Raw genomic sequence first — 24849 nt, 5'->3', positions numbered from 1 at the left:
ACCACTGATATTCATTCCAACGTGAACAGATATTACAACAGATGCTGAAAGTGTTCACCATTTTGTTCTAAGCACAAACGGGCCCTTCGTTTGACTCCACTGATAGCATTTTGTAACATTAATTTATACACAAATAAGTGTATCGATTCAAAAAGACCTACGGCTTCAGTTCCAGCCCCAACTTTAATAACAAATTCAATGGATTGCTCGATAGATGCCATGAGGTGAAAGAAATTGTTATTTTTTGCCATGAGGTGAAAGAAATTATTATTTTTATTCAAATACATCGAAAAGAAATGTGTAGAATATTTTACAAAACTTGTTTAGCCTGTCCGTGATAAAGATCGGGGAAGTAGGTACAGTCGATGGACAAATAAAACTGGGACAAAAATGACAATCACATAAGTCAAAATTTACAAATTTGCATCGTTTAATTACGACCTTATCACAAATAGGTTAACTTTGGAATGACATATTGTATAGACACTGACAAATATATTGACAATTCAATGGTCTGATTTACACAGATTAAATTTTAAGTGTCCCAGTTTTATTTGTCCACCGACCGTACGTTTTTTTTTATAGATATGTACTATCGCGGCCATCCAAAAGTGAACTTTTTTTTTTATAGTTTGATTTTTACTTTAAATCATAAGCGTCTTAAAATGTCAAAGTTTGACACTAGCGATAAAAAAATTATGAAAACTATTTTTTTTAAATGCTACATCAGCCACATCTCACTCCGATGCAGACAGCTGGGGCTATTGCAAAGCTAAAAGAAAATTGGTCGTTGGCTGCTGTCGCGAGAAAATTACATTGCAGTAAGACTTGCATCTTCAATACGTATAAAGAGGGGTTGGCAAGAAAAGAGGCTTGAGAGACCAATGCGAATAGGTGTTGGAAAGGTTTCTTTACTAAAGTTTACTTTCACTTTAATAATGTATTAATTACTTCTTAGTCTCATTTTTATTATTACAACTTTTTATTATTAAAATAGTAACGCCTGCTGCACGAACGCCAATGAATACAGCCTGATTTAATCTAACGAAAAATAGGGAAATTTTCGCAAGCAATCGTTCACTTTTGGATGGCCGCGATTGTACATAATATACAGGAACTGAAAGTATAAAAATCAATCCACCAAAAGTGTTGTACAGAGTCTGTCGCCAGCCCGTTAAAAGGGAGTTTTTGTTATTGAGAACATAAATGCTTCATGAAAAAATTGTAAAAAATCCAACAGCAACAATATAATATAGCCTAAGGGAGTCCGTTTCGGCTCAGGGACGCGAGGGTCGCGGGTTCGATTCCGACCCAGGGCGAAATTTAAAATAATAAAAAAAGGCTATATTCTGTCTCGTGATTCGGAAGTCACGTTAAGCCATTGGTCCCGGTCTATTGAGTTGGTCACCATGCCCCTCATAGATTTGTAAACAAGTCCTAGACTGTGTAACAATTTTTTTTTTTTAAGAATCACTTCGAACTCGTGCTAAAAACGACTAGAAAAATTGATTCTGAAAAATTATTTTATCTTACAGGTAGAGTTTTTGAGCTACCTTAGACCATTGTTTTCTGTTCTGCAATCAACTAACATCTAGTATGTTATGAGGAGCAAAAATGGAGTTTTATGTGCTGCGGCTGATAGTTTGGCTGCCGAACGCAGTGAGGTAGACAAACAACCCAAAGCACATAAAACCATTTTTGCTCCGAATAACATATAGTTACTATTTTTTCTTTAAACCTTCATAACAAATTATTCAAGAAACCAGGTAGGAGATTGGGTAGACAGATAAATTAATATAAAGTAAAATCGTTACAGATGTAAATTGTCAAAATGACGTTTGGTTGGTATCAACTAAAATTACTAGGCGCGCTTCTCGGAATTTTTGAATTTAAGTTATTGTTCTGGTGCCAATCGTCAAACGTGACAAGTTGTAGATTCGAACATTTTATTGAAAGAAATTTTCCAACGTTCGATGACCTCCACTTTGTCGTTCAAGCTTCAAACCAAGCCCTTTTATAGTGAAATTTAACAATGATAACCAAAAAATTGCAATGTTTTCAATTTTCTGGAGTATAACCTCACTTTTAGCATTTGACATACGCACAGTCTCAGCAAGAACGGGTAAATATTTTTTGCACGACCTGTATGCAGGGTGTTTTCGAAGTTGAGGCGTTCCTTTTAGCATGTGATAGCATGTGCGTTGTTCTAAAGAGTTTTACCCAAAATCACCTTAGTAAAATGTGTACGGCAATGAAGATACAATAAGATAATTTTTTTGAAATTTTTGAAACCGGTCCTGCTCAAATTTGCACTGATTTGTTAGAAATTAGAATTGACAAAAAAAAATCAAGTGAGCATGGACGTTAATCAAAAGTACTGTCAGAGTTGTCATCTAATTAGTCGTAATGGCTTTATCATTACGAAAATAATAAGCTCACAGATATATTGCTAATGTATGGGCAATGTTATCAGAATGCAGCTGCGGCATCCAGAGTACGCAGAGCGATTTCCGGAAAGACATCATCCTGGCCCACGCCAGTTATTAATCTATCTACCATTCACGATGTTTTGGCATAAGGGAGGCTATGATTTCATTTTTTAACGTTGGATACATGTTTGATTTCTGTCATCTCTGCTGTCACTAAAGTGCCTGACATGCGGACCTATCAAAATGAACGTAACATGTTGCCGAGTTTACCGTAATCATAATTAAGCGACTTTAAAAAGTATTGATGGTGTTTGTATTAGACTGCAGAACATATTTTCAGTAAGTTACAATGAAGTCAAGTTCTTTTTGTGTATAAATTGAATCGTAGGTGAGTACAAGATAAATATGTAGCACGGATAGTGAAGAAAGAAACAACGACCCAATTGAAATGGCACAGGGGTTTTGTAAGACCTATTATTACTTCGCGATACAGTTGTGAATTTATGGCTTGAGTCTATTTTGAAATGTACTCCTGAAATTTGCCAACATTTTTGTAGATATTGTGAAGATTGGGCAAAATTAATGGGAAATCTCTCATTTGAAAACGTTCTTCCTTTAATAATTTCATTAAGAGAACCTGACTCGGAATTTGATTGGGATTTTGATGCAGGTAATGATGATTCAGAATTTTCTAATGAAATTATGGAAGTTGAATAGTTTTGTTCTTTCTTGTCATGAACGATGGTTGTGTAAATATTTTACAGAAATATTCGAATAAAGTAAGGCTTAATAAGTAGGTACAAGATTTTATACAATCTAGTTCTAGGAATGTTGTGGTTAAAATGAAAAATTCATTGAGAAGTTACTAACTGGTTGGTTAAGACACTGTATTGGTGGGTTATCTAAGTGGTGCATAAATTAACAGGAGCCACTTCGTCTTCCGGTCCCGGTCTGTTAAATTGGATTAAAAATATGTGAGTATTGTTCTATTGCAAACTAGTAAAACTCACAACAATGCACTAGACAATGACGCAGTTTATAACCTCAAATTTAGAAAAACATAACCTAATTCAACAGACAGCTTTACTGCCAACTTAAATGCACTTTTTCCATGGCCTCCCCTTATGCCAAAACATCGTGAATGGCATATAGTATAACGGAGAAATAGACAGGCCGGGACTCAAAATTTAATAAAATAATAAAAATATACAATATATAGTACCTCATATTACAAGGAACGCCTCAACTTCGAAAACACCCTGTATAATGAGCAACTTTACTCCCTGATTGTATGGAGTAAATCGGTTCTTTTTCCCCGTGGACAAAAAACCATAGCCAATTCAAACTTTTATGATAAACTCGGTACAGGTTGCAAAGACACACTTGTCATTTGCAACAGCACTTTTATGGCATTAGTCATTTGAAATTACTTTAAAACTGTACTTATTTGGAAAAAATTCAACCCAAACTATGATTTTCTGGACTCTTTGTGCCTCTATTTGGTTCAGAAATATGAAAAAAAAATGCTGTGCAAATGGCAAGTGTGTCTTTGCAACCTGTACCGAGTTTAGATATTTATTTCGAATTAATTTGTTTTTTTACTCGAGGTGCAGTTTGTAGCCCGAAGGCGAAGCTCGAGGGCCCTACAAAGCACCGACGGTAACAATCATGCAGTCCCGAGGTGCAGATACTATTATTTGCACGATCCAAAAATTTTAAGTGAAAAAGCCGAAAGGTTAAATATGTAGTATATACAGGTGTCCCAAAAATGGCGTACTAACGGTGCACTACGGTGTAGAAGAGACTACCGTAAACGTCAGAAAAATGTTTAAAAAATTCTATTGGACTTATTTGCTGATTTGGCTATCTTTGAAAGTGGCATTTAACAGGTAAATTATTTCAAAATATATTTATTAAATTGTCATGACAGCTACTTCTAATCGTACATATTATCACAAAGTACAAGATTACTCACTACCAATATCTAATCCTGCATAATAGAGAATTTAGAAGATTTGGAAATCGAAAATATTATTTTAAATCCACTACGGTAACATTGCATGATAATGTTGTACGAGTACATCTTTGTTTACATTGTATTATCGTTAATAATAATAATAAAAATAATTGATTTTTTTGTCTGAAAAATTTTTTCCATATTTTTTTCGTGTACATTTAAACATCCTCGATACGGTAGTAAGTAGTTAGTACGCCATTTTTGGGACACCTGTATATTATACACCAAGGTGAAGAAGTTCATGAAGCCAGAGCGCCAAGATTAGAGCCCGAGGCGTGACGAGGGTTCTAAGGCGCGAAGGCTATAAAAGGGACTTCTTCACCGTGGTTTATATACTATTTTTTTCACTACTAGATACGTTAAAACCCTTTTTGATAATAATTATTATTCAAATTATTTTGTCTGATGCGACGATCCGAGTTCTCATTTTTCAACGGTTGCTATGAAAATCGTCTACGTTAACCAATGAAATCAACGAAAATCTTTCGTTGCTAAGTGACGGCTGTTCATTATTGACCTTGGTTAATAATGAAAATTATTATTAAAAAAATTGTAACAATTTTTTTTTTAACCTAGGGAGAGAAATTCTACTTCGGGGGTCGGTTCGAGAGTCAATAATGACGCCTTCTGAGACTAGTAGTGAAAAACATTGTTTTTAACTGTCAACATGACACTTAAATTTAGCTTGACAGTTTGTGATAATTTACAAATTTTCGGCTTTTTTCCATTAAAATCGTTGGGTCGTGCAAAAAATAGTATGTACAGTTGCGGCCGTTGAAATCTCAGACAGGAAATATTTATTATTGTATATTATTGTATAAATTCCGAAATTTGATTAGCGTAAACAGGATTTTCATCAAGGATTATAAAGTCAGTGTCAGTATTTGACATATTAGGTCAGAATCGCGCGTAACTTTTGAAATGCCGCAATTATCTGATTTGCAAAAATGTCTTTGACTGAGGGACGGTGTGAGTATAAGAGCCATTGCGAGAGAAATTAATGTGGATAATGTTTGAGTGACATTTTGAGAAACGTCACTTTCAATACCATTTACAAAGCTAAAAGTTTGGCGTTGTCAAAGTGTCTGAGTTTTCAACGGCCGCAACTGTATATGGACCTCGGGAGTAAATTATTTTTACCCTCAGTGCTTTGTAGAACCCTCGGGCTACAAACTGCACCTCGGGTAAAAATCATCCACTTCACTCCCTCGGTGCATAATATGTATACTATTTTACATTTTTTAGCGGTACCAGTCACTGAATTTTTAAAAACTTTGACACTGACAATTTGCAAAGCGTTACTATGACGATGACTAAGTAAGTAGGTAAGTAGGTACACTGGCGGCCATTAATTTGGAAACACCGGCCTAATCTAGTTTACTGGATATTTCTAATATTTGATAGTGTAAGCGTTATGTCATGAACTCATGTCACTCATGTCATCGTTGAGCGCATTCAACAGACTGTCGCAGCCGAAATTGATATGTCAATAACATTGTCAAAGTGACAAACAATTTACAATAGAAAAATCTTGGCGTTTCCAAATTAATGGCCGCCACTGTACTAACGTTTTGCAATAATGTTTCTTGATTAAACCTTATTTATTCACTTCAGCTTTCAATATTCAATTCGAGGTAGTTTACTTCACAGCCGCTCATCAGCGGAGATAATAACTTCACGGACGCTGGTCAGCTGGTTAGATCCCAATGACAGATCCCAATGACAATGAAGTGACACACTTTGGCATTATCAATGCAGTAGTATAATGTCATAATTTACGGACGTTTGAAGAAAAAAAATGTATCAAACGTATACTTAAATAATATTGAATACATTTAATGCACGATTCATTAAAATTGTTTTTTTTTTTGTTCGTTATGTAAGGTGTATTTATTGTTTGTTACAATTCTCAACACCTGTTAGCCTCTACCTTAAAAGTAGCAGATAAACAAAGCCGCACGCTTGCTTATACATTTATTATTACCTATTGTTGCAATAAAAATTTGTTTAAAGCTGAGAGTCAATCGTACAATATCTCCAACAGTGTTGTTCAACACTTACTATTCAATAACAGGAAGTTCGAAGAACATTTTCGAGCAATGTTTATTACTGTTCAGATATGGATGTGCAAATAGGATTCTTCGAATTAATAAAACGTTAATAATCACTTTGCTTTGTTTAAACCCAAATGATTGTCTATTCGTTTTTTAACTTAGACGAATGTGGACATAGTGCCGGAGATCCAGATAGTGACGAAGACGTCATTACAAATTATCATATTCCAAGCTTGGATATGCTTCCACGTCCAGGTCCACTGCCCACCATTAGTGTTACACCACACTCTCCAGCGAGCAAAATATATCCAGTTCTAGAAGACAGTTTACAGCAAGTTCGGGAGCTACATGAAAGTGTGCAGCATATGCGTAATGTCACCGTACAAGGTGAGAATTTCCCTTTTGAAATTTTTGTGATACTTAATTTTCTTTTTAAGATACGTATTCAGCAAATTGTAGAGATCTTACTTTTGCTCTTAATCCCGTATTATCTCAAACGGCACGACTTAGTGCAAGCTGTCCTGCTCTCAATGAAGCAATTGCAGATTTGGACCTGTTGGGAGGTTCGCTGGGATCTTCACCGTTACACCAGCCCCCAAGTCGCAAAGGGAGCGGTAAGTTGGCGTGTTTTGTCTCATCTCGTAGCTTGACTTGTCGTTTTTAAGGTGCGCAAGAGTGGCTCTGTCAACCTGAGACACACCGACGAAGGTCATGGACGGCACTGGAAGATCTCACTGCAAAAGACAAAATGAAAAACTGTCGACAAAGAAGGTAGACAAGGAAATTATTTCTTCGTAATTTGTAAGATTCTTTTGTAGCATATCTCTAAGTAGCATGGAATCTGAAGCGGACGAATCGTCGTTCATCGATAACGTCGATGGGACTTCGGTGAGGTTATTAGGACCAGATGCTCCCATCGTCGCGAGGCATAGAACCACCAGGGGCACAGGAGGCGCTACCAGCACACATTCGTTAAACGAGGCCGACTTACAAGTATAATTTTTTAAATGTCATTTTCTACCAATAATACATGGATTTTAGAATGACTTTAAGAAAATTAAAGCGAAGCGAGATGCAGAACAAAGACTGCTTCCTCAACGGTTGCCGTTGCAAAAATCCATCTCCACTCCTTCCATTATTGCTGTTCGAGATCTTGCACCAGAACCGATTTTGGCAGGAGCGCAACCCACTCTTCCCATGTAAGTTTTCAATCAACAAATATTCCTTATTTTCAATTAAAATTCTCTTTGTATTTATTTCTAAGAGTCAGTTCTGTTGTAATGTATTACTGGTCTTGTTTAAGATTTTCTGATAATTAAGTCATCTTTGAATATTTGATTTTGATTGATTAAAAAAAATTGTCATCAAGTGGACTGTAGCTTGAATTTGTTTCCGTTAACGTATGGCGTTACTTCAACAACTGTCAAACCGTACATGTCAGATGTCATTTTATTAGCGAACAAATAATGGTGTAAATGATTTTTTCTTCAAACGTCCGTAAAATATGACATTGCACTGCTGCATTGATAATGCTATAGTGTCATGACATCTAACGAGCTGACCAGCGTCCGTGAAGTTATTATCTCCACTGAGGAGCGTCCGTGAAGTTATTATCTCTGCTGAGGGCGTCCGTGAAGTTATTATCTCCGCTGATGAGCGGCTGTAAAGTAAACTAGCTAAATCATTTGACATTCCTACCTGGTTTCTTAACATGTCTTAAATAATTTGTTATGAAGGTTTGAAGAAAAAATAGTATATGTTCGGAGCAAAAATGGTTTTATGTGCTGTGGCTGGTTTGTCTGCCTCACTGCGTTCGGCAGCCAATCTACCAGCCGCAGCACATAAAACTTCATTTTTGCTCTTCATAACATAATATACTATTTCCAACTACCCTTTTAAATCTAGCCGACGAGTTTTTATGGTTTTCTTAGTGTTCCATGACGAGTTGTACTTTACACCAATGATTTAATTTACAATAAAATGATAACCAAGTTAGCTTATAATCATAGGAAATATCATGCCAATTAAAAAACTATCCATTTACATTACATTTTTTTTAACGCAAAAGATTCAGTTGGATAAACGTAACCAGCCTGGTTACACTCGTTCACTGTTTATAAAATCAGTCATCAGTTTTTCTTAAATTCAACAAACTTATTTAAGAAATATGCATTGCAACAGAAGCCAAAGATCCATGCATGTTTTTAAACAAAGCTGCCCAATTCACATTTGCTACGTGTAAAATTTTTGAAGATATCAACAAAATTTTCTTTAAAAAAATAAACTTAGAGTACCTACACTAACAAAAAAAAAAAGAGTAGGTTGAATCCAGAAAGTAAGTGTTTTCAAAACTGATTTTTTTTTGTGTTTCAATTGGATGTCGATTACCTGGAGTATTATCAAATTGTTAATATGAATGAACAACCGATTGATGTGTATAACCCTATTGAACTGGAGAAGTTTATGCTGTAAATTAGAATTTTTGTCACAGATCCACGTTACTTTTCCACCTTTTAAATCATTTGTAATTTGTACAATGCGAATGAATCCTCCACATGACAGTTTTATGAATGGGTGTTTTATATACACATCATTTAGTTAGATGCAATGTAGTGCATGTGCTTAGCTTGATGTCTAGGGGCCGTCCCAGTGGAACCGAAAGCGAAACCGAAGAAGAGGGCAGCCGTTTGAATCAAGCCCGTTATCCTCTTCCCACACATTTGCAATAGTAAGTAAGCACAAGCATGAAGCAGTAATTCTTGCACTTACACTGCTTCACTAAGAAATATTCCTGTATCGTTTATTATGATTTTATACTACTACAGCAGGCATTGCTTTTTTTTGATATTTTGTTCTAAAACGTTTTCGATAGCTGTAAATGTGCTTTTATAATTTTAAGTGATGATTATCAACTTTTACTTCATTCCGTCGTGATTTTTATTTATTTTTATTATCACGTTTTCTTGTAGCGTTTCGTATGACGGTCACTCGGAAAAGAGAAGGAAAAGAGGAAGTCTTTTCTTCAGGAAAAAAAAAGTATGTACGTGTACAATTCTGTATTGTGTTGTTACATGTTTTGTGTTGTAGGACAAAAGTAAGAAAATTACACACCAGTGGGTATCCGCGTGTTACGGATCTTCCCAGATTTGTGACGTTTGCTCGAAACAGTTAAGTAATAAACCTGCACTGTATTGCGAATGTAAGTTATCTTCTTACTCAATGGTGAAAGATTTTTACATTGTGTGCACAATTCTAGGTTGCGGTACAACTGTTCATCAAAATAGTTGCAAAGACAATTTATTAGAGTGCAATAAACCGAAGGGTTCCAAAGTGAGAAATACAATTGACGATTGTAACGTGGCACTATTGACAATTCTATTTTCAGAGTATTAATAAAATATCAGGTTTTACGAATTCGAAAAATTCATTATCAAAGCGCGGATCGGCTTCTCTGGCAGGAAATCAACACCCTGCATCAAACAGGTAGGTAATGTGAAAACCTGTGAGAGGAAATTTTGGTTTCAGAGATGATTTTGAAACTAAGTATGACGTAATGAAATTTGAACAACCACTGTTTACTGTACAACTTGATGAAATAATGTTTCGTTGTTAATTGTGTAGGACATTTGAAAATAGTGTTTTGTTAGTTAGATGAACTTAAATTAGATTTTTGTAGTGTTGGCGAATTGGCATGTTCTCAGAAATACTAAAACAGATGGACCTATTTGAGATACATAATCTGTGCATTGTTTCACTTCGTCGTTTTTCCATGATATATGTCTTGATATGTTAAAAGAGTTGCAAGAAAGTTGATGAAAACGTCGTACTTTAAGTGGACTCTTTTAATGAGTTTTCCGATTAGAAATGAACGTTTAGCAACATCTTTGTTTTATTAGAACATTTCTTGAACTGTCTATATGGTGTGATAAGTTGAACAATCTGTCTATATACATGTTACACAATATGACCGCCTTTCTGACTTGTGCTGTAGTCCTTGTTTGGCTTATTTTTCTGTAATTATTTTTATTTTGCTCGCTTCGTAGCTCTTGGTATTTTATTTTAACGTAAATGTGCATTAGGGTGTGTCGTACTAACTCACGGTTCTCTCTTTTGTGTTCAGCTTATTATAGTTGGTGGGTTCTTAATGAAGTTAAGAGTGTCTCGTGTGTCTTACTACAAACAAGAAAGTGAACTGGAACTGCGTTTTTGTCGATTTTGTTTTTCGTAACTCTCGGTTTGCGCCGTTCAACACGATCGTTTTTGTATTTAGTAAGGCACATGTACGTGCACTTAGAGGGTGTGGCTAATCTGTTGCCTGTTACCCGCCCCTCCCCTAGGAGGAATCAGCTCTGCTATTCGCCTTGGCGCAGGGTTGCCACCAAGCTGGGAGTAAAGTAAGTCCCGACCCTGACCGTCACATCCTGTGCATTTTCTTTTACATCTTTTCACACTAACGCTGTCTTGGAACATCTGACTGTAAAAATGAATCTACAGTTTTTTTCAGTAATTTATTTCTTCGCACTGAGGTATCGATTCATTTGAAGTATCCATATGATTTCTGTAGTCTCATTCAGATACTTTTTTTTTTACTTTTGCATAAAAGTAACAAGTGCTTTCTGCTTACGCATGTCCTTCTGTCTCTTATCGTTTCGCTATCACATCCACAAATATACAGTGTGTATTACATTATCAAAACAGTTGGTCTGCGCACATGACCAACCAACACTACCCGTGTTGGAGGTATTTCTTAGTACTTTTTTTACAGTCAAATTCTATGTGATGATAAGGATAGTGACTCGCAACACGGACACCATGACGCCACCAGGTAATGGTCTGTGTAGTCTATCCCACAAAATATAATTGGTCGTCGTAGTTTTCCAGACGACGTTCCACTAGTTCCGCTGGAATTTCTTTCGGACTCACCAGTGACAGCAGCAGATTTATGTATAGACGTCAATTTAAGACTTCACGAGACCGAACCAGATTCTTGGACGCCTCACGTGGGTAAAGAAATTGCCAGGAAATTGAAAGAAAAAGAAGTGAAGAGACAAGAGCACATATATGAGTTTATTTTGACTGAAAAACATCACTGCATGACTTTACTCGTTATGCAAAAAGTAATTACAAGCAACGATTTTCATTTTCGAAAATACAATCGTTATATTTTTAGATTTTTGTAGATGGTTTGCAGAAATATTTTCAGTTAGGGCCTAGTTTAGAACGAATGTTTCCAAGATTGGCAGATTTAACTGAATTGCACTTGGCGTTGTTGTCTCGACTTCGGCAGCGACAAAAAGAGAGTCCCGTTGTGTCCACAATCGCGGATATTCTTTTGGAGCAGTTTTCCAACCACAACGCGGTCAAGTTAAAATCGGCTTACGGTATATTTCATTGGATTTGTTAGATGTATTGTTGCATAAAAAATTTTAGGCGAATTTTGCAGTCGACACAGGGATGCGGTGGAAATCTATAAGTATTACCTGCAGAACGATGCTCGTTTTGAACAATTTGTGCGTCATTGCCAAACTAATCCGCTCTTGAAAAAGAAAGGCATCCCAGAGTGTATTCTTTTTATAACGCAGCGCCTTACGAAATACCCTTTGTTAATAGAACCTTTAATTAAGACCAGCAAGGAAAATAAACCGGAGCAGGATACGTTGCAAAAAGCTTTGGCTTTGGTAAAGGAGATACTGGTGGAAGTGGATGCGCAAGTGGCTGAAAAGGAGAAAGAAGACAGAAAATTAGAAATTTACCATCGGATTGATGCGAAGTCGTACACGGTCCACAGAGAGCACAAGTTTAAGAAATCAGATATTTTACAAGGAAATCGGTCATTGAAATTCGAAGGGGTTGCGATGTTGATGCAGGGGAGAGGGAAAATGCAAATAGTTTTAGTGATCGTTCTTTCGGATGTGTTGTTTTTTTTACAAGAAAATTCGCATAAATATTCGTTCTTTACTCCCGACAATAAGGCAAGTTGTCCGATAAGTTTATATTAATGTAAATTTAGAGTTTGCAGGCTGGTGTAGTTTCTCTGCAAAAACTTTTAGTGAGAGAAAAAGCGGGACAGGATTCTAGAGGCATCTATTTGATTTCGTCGAATCCAGCCGATCCTGAAATGTTCGAATTGAAAGTTCACAAACCCAAAGACAAACAGATTTGGATTCATGCCATCAGGTTCGTGTTACAACTTGCAAGGCAACCTTGTTTATTATTGTTTCTGCATTGTTGTAGAGAAGCCGTGCAATCTTGCCCAGAAGACGACGAAGACAATTTAATTTTGAGCGGGGAAGAAAAACAAAGCCTGATAAATGCCAGACAAATGCAGATCAAACATTTAGTTGGTAAGTATCGAAATGTGACTTGAAAAAGACGTGTAGATTATCAAGGAAACACCTTATTTTGTGTACAAGCGCATGTAGTAACCATTACTTTAATACTCTTCATGGAGAATTTTTACTTTATAAACATTGTATCATAACGAAGTTCTGCTAGTGTAAATATTTGTGTTGCTCTATTTCCAACAGATGGAGAATGGGATATTGAAGGTAACTTCATGACTTCAAGCAAGGCATGCTATTTACCAGTCGCATTTATACGTTTCTGCCAGTTACAAGATTAAATAAATACTGGACAAAATTAAATCACTTGTAGAAAATTCAGTTAAATTATAGACTTACAATTTTAACTGATGGAAAAGTACAATTTTCGACTGGGAATTTTTGCTGTATTTTCGGAATCAGTAGTAGAGTTTTTTTTATGCAGATGGCAATTTTTTTTTCGTCCAACAAGTATATTTCAAGTATTTAATAATAATGATTATAACATTTCGAGAAGCCGCTCGAGTCTTTTTAATTCCTCTATCGTTTGATGTGTTTAACTGCATGGTACTCATAAATATTTTGATAAAAAAGTATATTTAAAAATTCGCACATTAATTTACACCTAAACTGGAATTTTTACATAAACGCGCTCAAAGAAAATGTTAACCACAGATACCAGTCAATTGATCAGTCCTTTGACTGCTATTCTTAGAGCATTGTCGTCTGTTTTTTGTCGTTTATTTATTACAACAAAAAATCAACATTTTTACATATTTTGTTATCAAAAAATATAATAACAATTTCTAACAAAATTTATAAGAAAGATCAGTTTTTTTGACTCATACCATATTTGCTTTGACAGTTGAAATGCCTAAACATTTTCTAGGATTTTAAAAAATACTAGTTACAATACTCGTTAAGTTACAGTAATCCAATTAAATTTACATTCTAAAGTTGAGTTCATTACTATACGTCCACTAGATAAAAAGTAAGTTTTGCAAAGTGACCGTCTAGTACTTTGTTTTATATGTACGGTTGGCGGCTTTTATCAACGTTCACAAGGACATTCAACCAATTTTTATATATTTGAGATGTACAATTACATTTATGTGTTCCAATTAGTTATTGCTGCGTTTTCATATTCATACGGTCTCATTCGACGTTTTTGATATTTTGACATATTTGTTTACCAAAACACAACTTACACTAAATTTTGTAAAATTTACATTAGGGGGTGGACGGATGGTTATCTCAAGTATACCTTGTTTTGAATTTCCATGTTGTCAAAGATTTCAGATTTGCACACAATTCTCGAAAACAAAATTTACCTTCATTCAAGGTCGTGGTAATAATAATAACAATAAAAACAACTGATGATTTTTAATATGAAACGTTCTTCCTTAATGGACGATTGCGGAATCTTCGGCAATGTGTCTGTTGCATGATTGATTCTTTTTTCACTAAGAACTGTTTGTGAGCCCGATGCCGCTAAGCCATAAAACGACCGAAGCGCTGACAGATTCTAGTGCCGCCAAAACATTTCGTGAATAATTAATTATAAGCAGAAATTCATTCTCATTTTCCCTAGGCTATTCTACTGGTATTAAAATGTTACAATTCAGCTGGATTTCCTGCTCTAAACTACCGTGCCTTCAAATAAATTCGGAATTAGAGTAGGCTCTGATTTTATTATGAAGTTGGTAACATGCAATTTTTTAAAGGCAGCACAGCAGTGACCTTGGACAGCACAGTACACCCGATGAGTACACCAGTACACGATTGTGATCGTCTACCAACCGTTAATAATTAATCGAGAAAATATATCTGGCTTTTTTTTTTTTTAATTTCACCTCTAATTACGAATTTATTTGAAAGCACGGTATTATCGCTTACATAGCATCTTCCAAACATCATGTTTTCTCACTTTTACGCCGGTACACAGCTTTCAAAACGAGGATGGCCAATTTGTCTTCCCGACAAAAGAAATTTTCATGTGCGTGTGTTAAGCGGTGATTATTATTGATTTATGAGAACTCGGTTTTACGACTTACCGGCAACGAACTCAAAAACAAAGTATATCAAACATTTTAACCGTCATGACAAAGCATGTTTCTATCCCAATACATTTTTTAACGTACGCACTATTGTTAGCTGATCTCAAGTGATTAATATCTTTTATTTCAATTAAAGGGTTATTCTAAACTTCTGCATTGCTAATTAGCTTTGCTACAGTTTTCAGTGTTTTTTAGGAATTACTTAGCGAGAGCTTCATAGTTGTTATTTATTTTCTCAGTATATAAAAGTATAGCTTTCGATGCTTCTGTATTAAACCATTAATTTTATTATTACAATGATTATACAGAGTTGTTATAAACAGTGTTCGGACAGATTTAGGCTGTTGTAAAGGAAGGGGTCGACTTCCATGAACGTGTCACACAGTACTTGCAGGGCGTCAGGCACAATGTATCATTACGATTTAATAATGATTTGTTTGTTTTTTGAAGCAGTGCTAGACTCGACAGATTACTTGATGTCGTACAGTTTGAATATTGTTTCTATTATTATTTGAGAAATTAATATTTACTTTACAATCTTATCAAATTTTATTCAAACAAATTCGCAAAACGCTGGATCGTCTGTTTGGGCAGTTGGACAACTGAAAAAAAAGTTAGTCTACTTTCACTTAAATTCTGGTATTTTCTAACGGGATGGAATTTAAGTTATCCTTGACACAATCCAAGATTACATCCAGGGAGGGTCGCGCTTTCACCCACTGGTATTAGTCCCCCTGCAGGGTGGGACAGGAACCAGGATCTACAACACACTGTATAAATGTATACTACCATTAATAAAAACGACACAAAAACTCGGCAAAAACCGTACAGTCGACCTGTTTAGTAATAAACACCATCGCAAGTCGGATTAACTAGCATTATTCCGTGCGCTGATTGTGTTTATAATATGAAACCACATCAATTTTGAGCGATTAGTACTTGGACTACTTGGCTAGCGTATTTTTATCCAATATATTCGGAACTGATTCTCCGCTTCCTACTTAACGCCTATTTGAATCCGATCTCTGGTTATAAAAGTTTCTGACACAGTAGTGGGTTGTAAAAATTTGCCGCCCACAATACAGTGTACCTACACTATTTTAAAAGATGGATAGGATAAATAATAACTAATGTCCTCCACGAGATAGTCTTGCGAAAGACTCTTTTGCTGTCTTAGCTAACTGAAAAAATGTTAATCAAAACTGCAGCGACAAGTGCGAACTGTCACCTATGACATTTACAAATTCAGAATAGGTGGCAAATATATTCAGCCAACTACGATGTCAGAAATATTTGTAGTAACCCTGTAATAACCGCATGCAATAAATGAATAATCACTTTTGTATTGAAATAAAAAGTGTGCTTTTTAAAGTGATCTAATAGGACTAAATTTTATTTTACAACATCCAAACTTGTAAACATCTTCCGTATGATAAATGTTTATATTTTTAAACCAACGTCTAGACAAAATAAAATTCCATGTACAAACATACTGAACCATCTAAAACTGGCTTAACGTCAACTATTTTCTTCAAATATTGTTCTGTTAGTTGTTACGTAAATGTAATTGACACTTTTTATTTCAGAAAAAAAAAATCAACTTCGAAAAAGAATGAAATATGATGCATGTTCTTTATCTTTTTTTTATTGCAACAGTCGACAACCAGATTGTATTTTTAGCTGCCACTACTAACTCTTACGCGTCTCTATTGTATTAACGTATTTGTTATTACTTATTTATAGGTCTACTGCGACAGAAGGATATCGAACAAGCGTTACTGTTGGAAGAAAAGATGTCTTTACAACTGAAACTTCTAACTGCGGCAGGAATAGATCCTCCGTCGCCTCCCTCATATCGACATCTCGTGAGTGAAACTGTCGATACACAACACATGTGGAAAGAGGTGTTGACTGCTGTACAGGTGCGTCAACATTTTGCCCTTTGATTTCTTTATGGGTTTAATTTTTTTTCGTCGCGCAGGAAGTCAGCCATTTGGTAAGTTCTCTGTATACAACGGGGACAAACCTGTCGAGGAGCGTAAGTTCTGCTGGCGAACACCAGAGTGAAACCTACGTTTCACCACTTTTACCGAAACGTGCCGAAACGTTCGGCGGTTTTGACAACTCGAATCAGTTGTTAGGAAAGAAGATTCAATCGTCGGGCGGGACTCCAGTGGGAACACCAGATTTAGAAAATTTTAAACCAGGAGATTGTAGATTATTTGTAGGTTTCGTCGACATAAAATGTAGTCAGCGATGTAATTCCATGTTTGTAGGAAAGATTGCCTTACAGAAACTGTGTTATAACTGGAGCTTCTGGAGTTAATGGAAACGTCGTAAACCCTAAACAACCACAACAATCTATAGCACCACCAGATGCTCCGGCATTGCTTTCTTTGGGAAGAGAACAACAGTATACGGCAATTCAGTTATCTCATTATGTGTATACTTTGCTTTGTATTATTTCACAACTAATGACCACCAATGAAAGGTACTTAAGTGAATTGAAGTACTTTAAACTGATGTTTTTTTTTTAGTTATCAAGCTCAGATTAGTTCTTTGAAAGGAGGTGGTGATGGAGCGAGACAATATAGACATAATCAACAGTTAGAAGAGTTAAGAAACCTGCAAGATAAATTGAGTGGCGAAAAAGCAGCCTGGGCTGCAACTAGAGATCAAGAGGCGAAAGATTTGGAAGAAAAAAGAGCAGAACTTTTAAAATTGCAGGCATGTACACTTGTTCACCATAAGTATCATACAAAATTTTAACAAACTGAATAGATTGAGTGTTCACAGATTAAAGGTATTATACAAATATTTATTGTTAGAAAGCGAATCATCCCAAAATTGTGTAAATCTAAAAAAATCTCATTGAAGTCTTATATTTAATATTTATAACGCGTGCTTTAATGTTAGCAGTTTTTTTTTAAGTGGTTACTGTAAAAAAATAAATAATCGTATACCTTCTGGCTAAGGCCAAGTGCTAGATATTTTCAGGTTGCGCAAGCGCCTCTAACATAACCTAACGACCACTACTAAGTAGTAGCCGGGACCGACAGCTTTACATCTCCTCCGAAAGATGGTAGTGATTTGAAAAAACCTGATGTTTAACCGGGAATCGAACCCGGGTGGTTTGGTTGATAAGCCAGTATCTAACCCCTGAGTCATGACCACTATTGTATTCTCAAATTGGTTGTAGGTCGTAAAATTTTATTGCATATTATAAGCGATTAACGGGCACAATGGTTGGATTTGAAAAGGTTGGGAAGCGGCGCGTGCCGTTTGCCGTACAATGCAAATATACAAAATGTACAATACAACCCTGCTTAAAATATTACCTGCTAGTGGTAAACTAGGATTTATAAGCCCCGCAAGATCTTTAACTTAAAGTACCATAAAATTTTACGACCTACAACCAAATTGAAAACACAGTACAGTGGTTACTGTAATACAAAGAGATTAGTAACATCACCTTTTCATATAATGTTTTTAACCCCAAAATTCAGAAGATAAACCTTGCTACGACTGAAGTTATGACTTACATGAATATGAAATATGGCGAATGAGAAATCTTTAGACACGCGTTACAGTGAAGTGTGTTTATGCAAATTATTTTTTTTGTGACATTTAGGAACAAATTAAATCTGAGCAGGAAGACATAAAGGAGCAAAGAGAGCAGTTGTTTAGAAAAATGGAGAAACTAACTAATAAGGGTTTGATTATCTCTCCAAATGTTGGAACACTTCCCGTGTCGGGACAAGCAGATGACAGCAGTAAGGATAGTTCAGAAGACAGCAGTCCACAATCTGATACTTCCATTTCAATGGCATCATCGGCAAGTTGTCCTAGTTCACAGACAACCACCACAGAAAGAAAAAAAGATGCTAAATGGAGCAAAAGTAAGTAAATATAACAATATCAATATCCACAGACATCTTCGCGTTGCATAAAATATACTGTACTAAGTATGTAATTGTTTTTTAATCTTTGAGTTCCTAGAAAACTATTTTTTCTACAACCGTCAAAAAAGCCTGAAATTTTTGCATCGTTATCAAGTCGCAAAGTGGGTAATTTTTGATAGATATTTGTCAAAAAGTTTCCTTGGATGCTTAAATAATTTAATCGTAAAACAGTGAAATAGTAGTTTATTTACACAGGAACGAGTTGAATACAACGTTTTTTTGTTCGACGAGCCCCTTAAAGGCTCCAAATCGCTTAAAATCTTTAAAATTAGCTTGACGTTTCGTTTTGACAAGTTGTGACATTTATCAAAATCCGTTCACATACGAGAAAATTCTCAAATTCTGACAGTGTCGAACAAAAAATAGAATTGGGTGATTCAAAATTATTGTGGATAAGTGTGGCAACTATGTACGAAAAATTATGTGGAACCATGTGGAACTGTGTTGGTGGGGTAGAGTTGACATTTTTTTATATCATTGCACGTTGACTTGACAATTTTAAAAATTTCGCGACTATGAACTGTCAAAGAAATGTCAACTCCTCCCCACACAGTTGCCACATAAATTTTCGTACATAGTTGCCATATAGAAATGGTCAATTGTTGTTTCGTTACCATGTATACTCTCGTGTCAAAAATGGATTACTCCCTAGGATTTAGGGATATTCGTTACTAGGTTGCCATAAATTTGGTTAGGTTGGAGGCTATGTGGTTTCTGGTGACAAACAAAAGATATCCCAAAAATGTAAGACAGCAAATGATTTTTCGTTTCACAATCAATTTTGGTTACTGGCGGCATATTTATTTGGATTTAATCCCTCAATTCAAAGTAACCAACCTTAGGCATTCAAAATAACTTTTGAAAATTCTAGTTACACACAACATGAAAAACGTTATTTCCCTAAAAGTTCGGATTCTAGGGATTAATCCATTTTTGACACGAGAGTATTTATACTGCCCCAAAAAAGTTAAGGATATTCAGATTTTTATTTTGTATGTGTAATGATCGATGATCCTGAATTGTAATTTACATTGTCCCGGAAAAAAAAACATACACCGTAGAATCGAGTTTATCTGAAAGTATAAATCTAAAAGTAGTGAATGCAAGGAGCGTGTTTTATGGTGGGACGTTGCCTCATTTGGTGTTTGCTAAAATTATAGAATCCACAGATACTCAAGCAAAGTCACAGTTGCCGATGAATTTGATTAGCACCACGAATCAAGAGAAAGTGTCAAGTGTACCAGTAAAACAACAGATTCCCCTAAAACTAGCATCTCGATTGAGTTCGGGAGCGGCCGTCGCAACAGGAGCAGGAGGAGGCCCCACTCAGATGCTACCGCTGAAGTTGAGTCAAGACGAAAAAATAAGGCGGACAAGCACGTCAGGATACCAGCGCTTGAGCCCACCGTCGGGAGAAACCGTAAAATTTTTCGATTAGTCTAGCATAATTTTGATGGGCTCAATTTTAGACGCCCACCATGACACACTCACACAGCCGCACCGGATCGAGCCCGGCAATGATGCAAGCGTCATCGCCGGGCCCAACTCACCAACATACTCCAACAAATGCGAAGGCCGCCCGTACACACACTTACCCAAAAATTCAGGACAAATTCAAACAGTCGTCTGGCGACGAGGAAGTCATATATTTCTGACGATTTTCGGCAAAAATATTAAACTTCGTTTCGTCGTTAATTAGACGATGTAAAGATACGTCGTAATTTTTGGATATTAAAGCACGGTATCTTAACAACTTCGCAATGTTTGGTAAAAATTAAGTTATCTTCTTTAGATCGTAACAAACATTGTGAAAAATGTATTATTATTTTTTTAAATTACTCGTTATAATCTTTGAATGTATTCCTTTTTTTCACTTTGTTGTGTCTTCCTTGCAAGAAATACAAATCAGTATTGACTAATGTACTCAAAACTTATGACAATACAAAATTCTAGAATACACTTTATTCTTAAATCTGCAGCCAATAGTGTTTTCTATTATCTGTAAATACTAGTGGATCTTTCAGAAAAATCATGTTGATCATGTTTACACATGACATTTACTTTGTTGGAATTGTATTATATTATGAACTGTGTAAAACCACTGTTGTTACTACTTGTTAATAGTTGTTTAATTATTTATAGAATTATTCTTTGCAAAAGAGCGCAATTGTACAGTGTTGCTCTAAGAGTTAGTCATTTCCGGAAACAGTGTGCAAATGGAATTTTGCAAAGAATGTAAAAAGGCCTACTTTTTTGTCTCTTCAGATAATTATGTGTAACTGGAAAAATATTTTTATAAAACAATTTATCCTTCAAACAAAACTTTAATTTTTAGTAAGTAGTAAAATCTTAGATCGACAACTTGAAGTATTTTTATTGTGTAATTAATTGTACGACTCGAGGGTGAACTCGAAATAAAATTGTACCCTTGTTGAAAAACTTTGAAACATTGATTTTTTTAACATGTTTAGTCTGTTTAATGTTAACTTTTATCTTTTACAGCAAATCACATCACCAGTATTAATAAAGATATGTTTACATTTCTGATTTGAACGTTATTAATTAGTAATTAGACATACATACGACACAACCCTGCTTTCAAAAATCGTCCACATCACTTTTATTTAATCATAATTTATTAGAAACATGCTCTGCTTACACATTGTTTACATTTGCTTCAACTTAACCGCGTGTAGTGCGTAATTAATGGAATCATTTGAACACCAAAACCAATTGTTTGTTATGACGTTGTAAGACAACCCATTCGTAAGTACCGTTTTGCAATTCACTACAAAAAAGATGAACGATAAAAAACAGTACCACTAGTTGTGATTTACGTACGTTCTCCTAGCAATCTGTGCAATTTGTGCGGCTTAATAAACTTTTCGTATTGGTGTGTCCCTTTGGGTAGGAGCTGAACAAGATTTTCCGCTAACAAAATTCCCAAGAAATTGGCGACAAACGTCTTGTTTATCGTTGTTGCGAAGAAGGATCCTCCAGGTTTGAGACAGCTGACACAAGCTGCCAAAAATTCCTCTTTTCGTGACACGTGTTCAAGGATCTCGGACGCCACAACGGCATCGTACTTTTCCTTGTTGTTTACAGCATATTCTTCTACTGAAGAGCAAAGGTATTCCAATTTGAAATTTTCATTTTTTATGTGGGATCGCGCTTTTTCGACCAAATCAGAATTCGGATCTATCCCCGTCACGTTACCACCGATTCTGGCCAATGGTTCCGAGAGAATTCCACCTACGGTAGTTTCGTTACTATTTTGTACAGGAAGAAAACTAGCGTCTTTAAAAAATATACTCCTATTTGCTTTGAAGTCCGTAAAAATGTAATTAATTCTTATTGGATTGAAAATGAATCAAATGCTTTTTATATTCATTAACAAAATCTAGAAGTACAAGTCTACCTCCACAACCGACATCCAATATTGTAACTCCCTCTAAAGGTTTTGAATAACGTGTCTTCTGTTGTGATGTACCGGCGACATTTATAATACCATCTCGAATTAAAGGAATTCGTAATCTGTTCATGCTATGTAGGGCCCTCAAGTGACCCGTTTCGGTCCACCATTCTTCAGTAAACTGCTTGAAATGTTGTAATTCACTAACATCTATGCTGTTGGTTTTGCTTAAATTTCTTCCCAGAAATCTATGAGTTACTCGTTATTTAAAAAAAAAAAAATGGGTGTGTTTTTTACAAACCTACTGTTGAAGATCACCAAGTTAGTCAACAGTTTAGGTTGGGGGTACATACTGAAAATTAAATAAGGGTTTATTCTGTTAATTGCTTAATTCAATTTGAGACAAAACTACAATTCAAAACTGTGATAAAAATAGATGTTGAGAAATGCTATATTATCACTTCTTCGTCAAACTAAAAATGAGATAAAAATTATAATTCCGGGAATACAATTGTCACCGTAAACTTCAATTAGTTAAATAAATAATAACGTAAATTTTTCTTCCTTAATTTTTTTTGTTAGTCTAACGATCCATGCGACCGCCTCCAAAACAAACCAACTATACTGTGCCAAAAAAAAAATTGGCGCAGTGTATTTGTTCATATTTCTCTTTATTTAATTATTTATGATACAGGATCCGTTCTTCAAGTCCACGATGAACAAATAATCAACGTTTACCATAAAATAAGTTCAACTTGGGTTCACTTTAGTATTATACAGGTAAACAGTTTTTATTGCACTGGTCCTCTTTTTGTATTATATAGCACAAATCATTACTCTTATTTCAACAGTTTATTATTTTCTGTCGTAGAAGACAAAGTCTAACAAAAACTCGTAAAATTCATACTGACTGCATAAAGCCCTACTTTTGTTTAGGAGTGAAAAGTTTACACGCACGATCACAGCGATTGTTTAAACACAAATTGCATCCATAATTTTTTTTGCAACAAAAAAAACTTTAATACTTATATTAATTAGGTAGGTCCAGTGAGAGATTGGTTGACATAAAAATTACTAAATTCTACGTAGACTAAGTAGCGCACGTAAAATTTGAAATATAGCCTTCAAGCAGTAACATTTTTGCCCTGAAATTATGCTCTAATTAATGTATTCTAGTCCATTTTGTAGTGTTGGGTTAATTAAATACAATTTAAAATCTCCCAATCTCTCACTCGACAAAGTATAGTATGTACAGTTAATTTCAAAATTATAGAGTACACCTAATTTTCTACAGTGTAAAATGCACTTACATTTTTTGTCAATGATCAATGTCAATTTTGACAAACCAAATGCCTAATCTAACCGAAAACGCGAAAGTGCTCATTCTTTCCAAATTAGAAGATGGGTGGTCCATCCGAAGGGTAGCTCACTATTATAACATCGACAAGAGCACCGTGCAGAGGATAAAACACACTATTATGGTGTTCTAAAATATCAACGACATTTTATGTTGTCAAACTTACCTAACCTATATAAAAAAAATGACACTTAAATTTCAAAAAGGCATCTTTACATGTGGAAAAAACTGTAATAAATTGACTTCTTGATTTTTGAGGTGTACTCGATAATTTTGAAATTAACTGTACATATTCATTTTCTGTAACAAGTTAAGCAAAATTTGGATCAGTGCAAGTGTACTAAAGTGATGTGTAAAGTGCGGCAAACTGTAAAATAATAATTACCACATCGTACTTTAAAATGGTCATATTTATTTAATTTTTTGTGTAACTTCATATAATTTTTGTAGGCATAGATTTAAACGTACCTGCTTACTTTTCCACGGTATTTTCTGTTTTCAAACAAATTTTAACAATACCCATTTACGATCAAAATTACAAAAGAACTTTATAAAATAATTCTGCTCCTTTACTGGATGATTTCCCTGTTTAATTACTTTTTAATATTATGCTTAATTAACGAATAACTATGGTGAATAATTATGTTTAATTGTAATAATAATTGTTGTACAACTTTATACAATAAAAAGTTAAGAACAAAAATAAGTGAAACAGGACAGAGTAACATTAATGTCAAAGGCAGACACTAGATAATACAAAAACCAATTGGTCTCATATTTTAAACTGCGAACTAATACCATTGTCTAAGTAGACAATGCTAATACTAAATAACGGTAAAAAATACACGTTTATAATAATAAACACCTGCATCAGGAGCCTCTAACAGATATTTTTACGATGTTTACGTTAAAACATAACCCTACAATTTTTGAAAGGGAAAGGTTAGACGACAATTAAATTTATCAGTAAAGACATAACATTTAAAAGTATAGTTCTAATAACTTGTAACATACCTACCCGTTATTTTTAAACTGTATTCTAGTTAATGCGACCACCACTAAATAACATGTTAACCTTAAAATGCACTCACATGTGACATAAAACTCATGATAAAAGAACGAGATCACAGATGACTCAGTGAGATGAAACGAATTCCCACATACTGCGTTTTTGTTCGACGAACAAGCCTGTTCGAACAAAAACGACGAACACGAGTGGCACACACACTTGAGCTTTATTT

General features: G+C 35.1%; 2 protein-coding genes and 1 long non-coding RNA gene across 13 annotated transcripts in view; 2 read left to right on the top strand and 1 right to left on the bottom strand.

Moving 5' to 3' along the window:
* cyst (rho guanine nucleotide exchange factor 18 cysts) overlaps positions 1-21386 on the top strand; it is a 48527-nt gene extending 27141 nt beyond the window's left edge. For 2 of the 8 annotated variants that reach the window (XM_069038148.1, XM_069038154.1), the window contains 24 exons: positions 6663-6887; positions 6938-7114; positions 7166-7271; positions 7319-7493; positions 7542-7699; positions 9127-9228; positions 9470-9536; positions 9588-9699; positions 9757-9830; positions 9886-9983; positions 10838-10894; positions 11266-11325; positions 11374-11617; positions 11671-11881; positions 11931-12472; positions 12511-12677; positions 12735-12844; positions 16621-16799; positions 16859-17101; positions 17154-17368; positions 17415-17604; positions 18509-18776; positions 20000-20259; positions 20309-21386. In XM_069038148.1, coding sequence (XP_068894249.1) covers positions 6663-6887; positions 6938-7114; positions 7166-7271; positions 7319-7493; positions 7542-7699; positions 9127-9228; positions 9470-9536; positions 9588-9699; positions 9757-9830; positions 9886-9983; positions 10838-10894; positions 11266-11325; positions 11374-11617; positions 11671-11881; positions 11931-12472; positions 12511-12677; positions 12735-12844; positions 16621-16799; positions 16859-17101; positions 17154-17368; positions 17415-17604; positions 18509-18776; positions 20000-20259; positions 20309-20494 — 4226 coding nt within the window. In that variant the 3' untranslated portion in view covers positions 20495-21386. The remainder of the gene's footprint in view (positions 1-6662; positions 6888-6937; positions 7115-7165; positions 7272-7318; positions 7494-7541; positions 7700-9126; positions 9229-9469; positions 9537-9587; positions 9700-9756; positions 9831-9885; positions 9984-10837; positions 10895-11265; positions 11326-11373; positions 11618-11670; positions 11882-11930; positions 12473-12510; positions 12678-12734; positions 12845-16620; positions 16800-16858; positions 17102-17153; positions 17369-17414; positions 17605-18508; positions 18777-19999; positions 20260-20308) is intronic. The other 6 variants (XM_069038151.1, XM_069038150.1, XM_069038156.1 and 3 more) reach the window with 6 other exon arrangements.
* Positions 2571-4982, top strand: LOC138123453 (uncharacterized). Of its 3 annotated transcripts, XR_011156797.1 has the most exons (4): positions 2573-2768; positions 2818-3099; positions 3256-3403; positions 3453-4982. It is a non-coding gene; the product is annotated as an uncharacterized lncRNA (long non-coding RNA). The 3 variants fall into 3 exon arrangements; XR_011156798.1 differs by having other exon boundaries at positions 2571-2768; positions 2818-3403; positions 3507-4982; XR_011156796.1 differs by having other exon boundaries at positions 2571-2768; positions 2818-3403.
* LOC138123444 (ubiquinone biosynthesis O-methyltransferase, mitochondrial-like) lies at positions 17154-24849 on the bottom strand. Of its 2 annotated transcripts, none has more exons than XM_069038206.1 (5): positions 24623-24849; positions 22553-22603; positions 22258-22499; positions 21681-22091; positions 17154-21627 (listed from the first exon to the last, which is right to left on the bottom strand). In XM_069038206.1, the coding sequence occupies exons 2-5, from the start codon at positions 22600-22602 to the stop codon at positions 21506-21508; spliced, it is 825 nt and encodes a 274-aa protein (XP_068894307.1). In that variant the 5' UTR covers position 22603; positions 24623-24849; the 3' UTR covers positions 17154-21505. The 2 variants fall into 2 exon arrangements, with proteins under 2 accessions (XP_068894307.1, XP_068894308.1); XM_069038207.1 differs by having other exon boundaries at positions 24627-24847.

This window comes from Tenebrio molitor, chromosome 2, assembly GCF_963966145.1.
Source record: "Tenebrio molitor chromosome 2, icTenMoli1.1, whole genome shotgun sequence".
Classification (NCBI taxonomy): Eukaryota; Metazoa; Arthropoda; class Insecta; order Coleoptera; family Tenebrionidae; genus Tenebrio; species Tenebrio molitor.
This window is presented reverse-complemented; position numbering and strand designations above follow the sequence as displayed.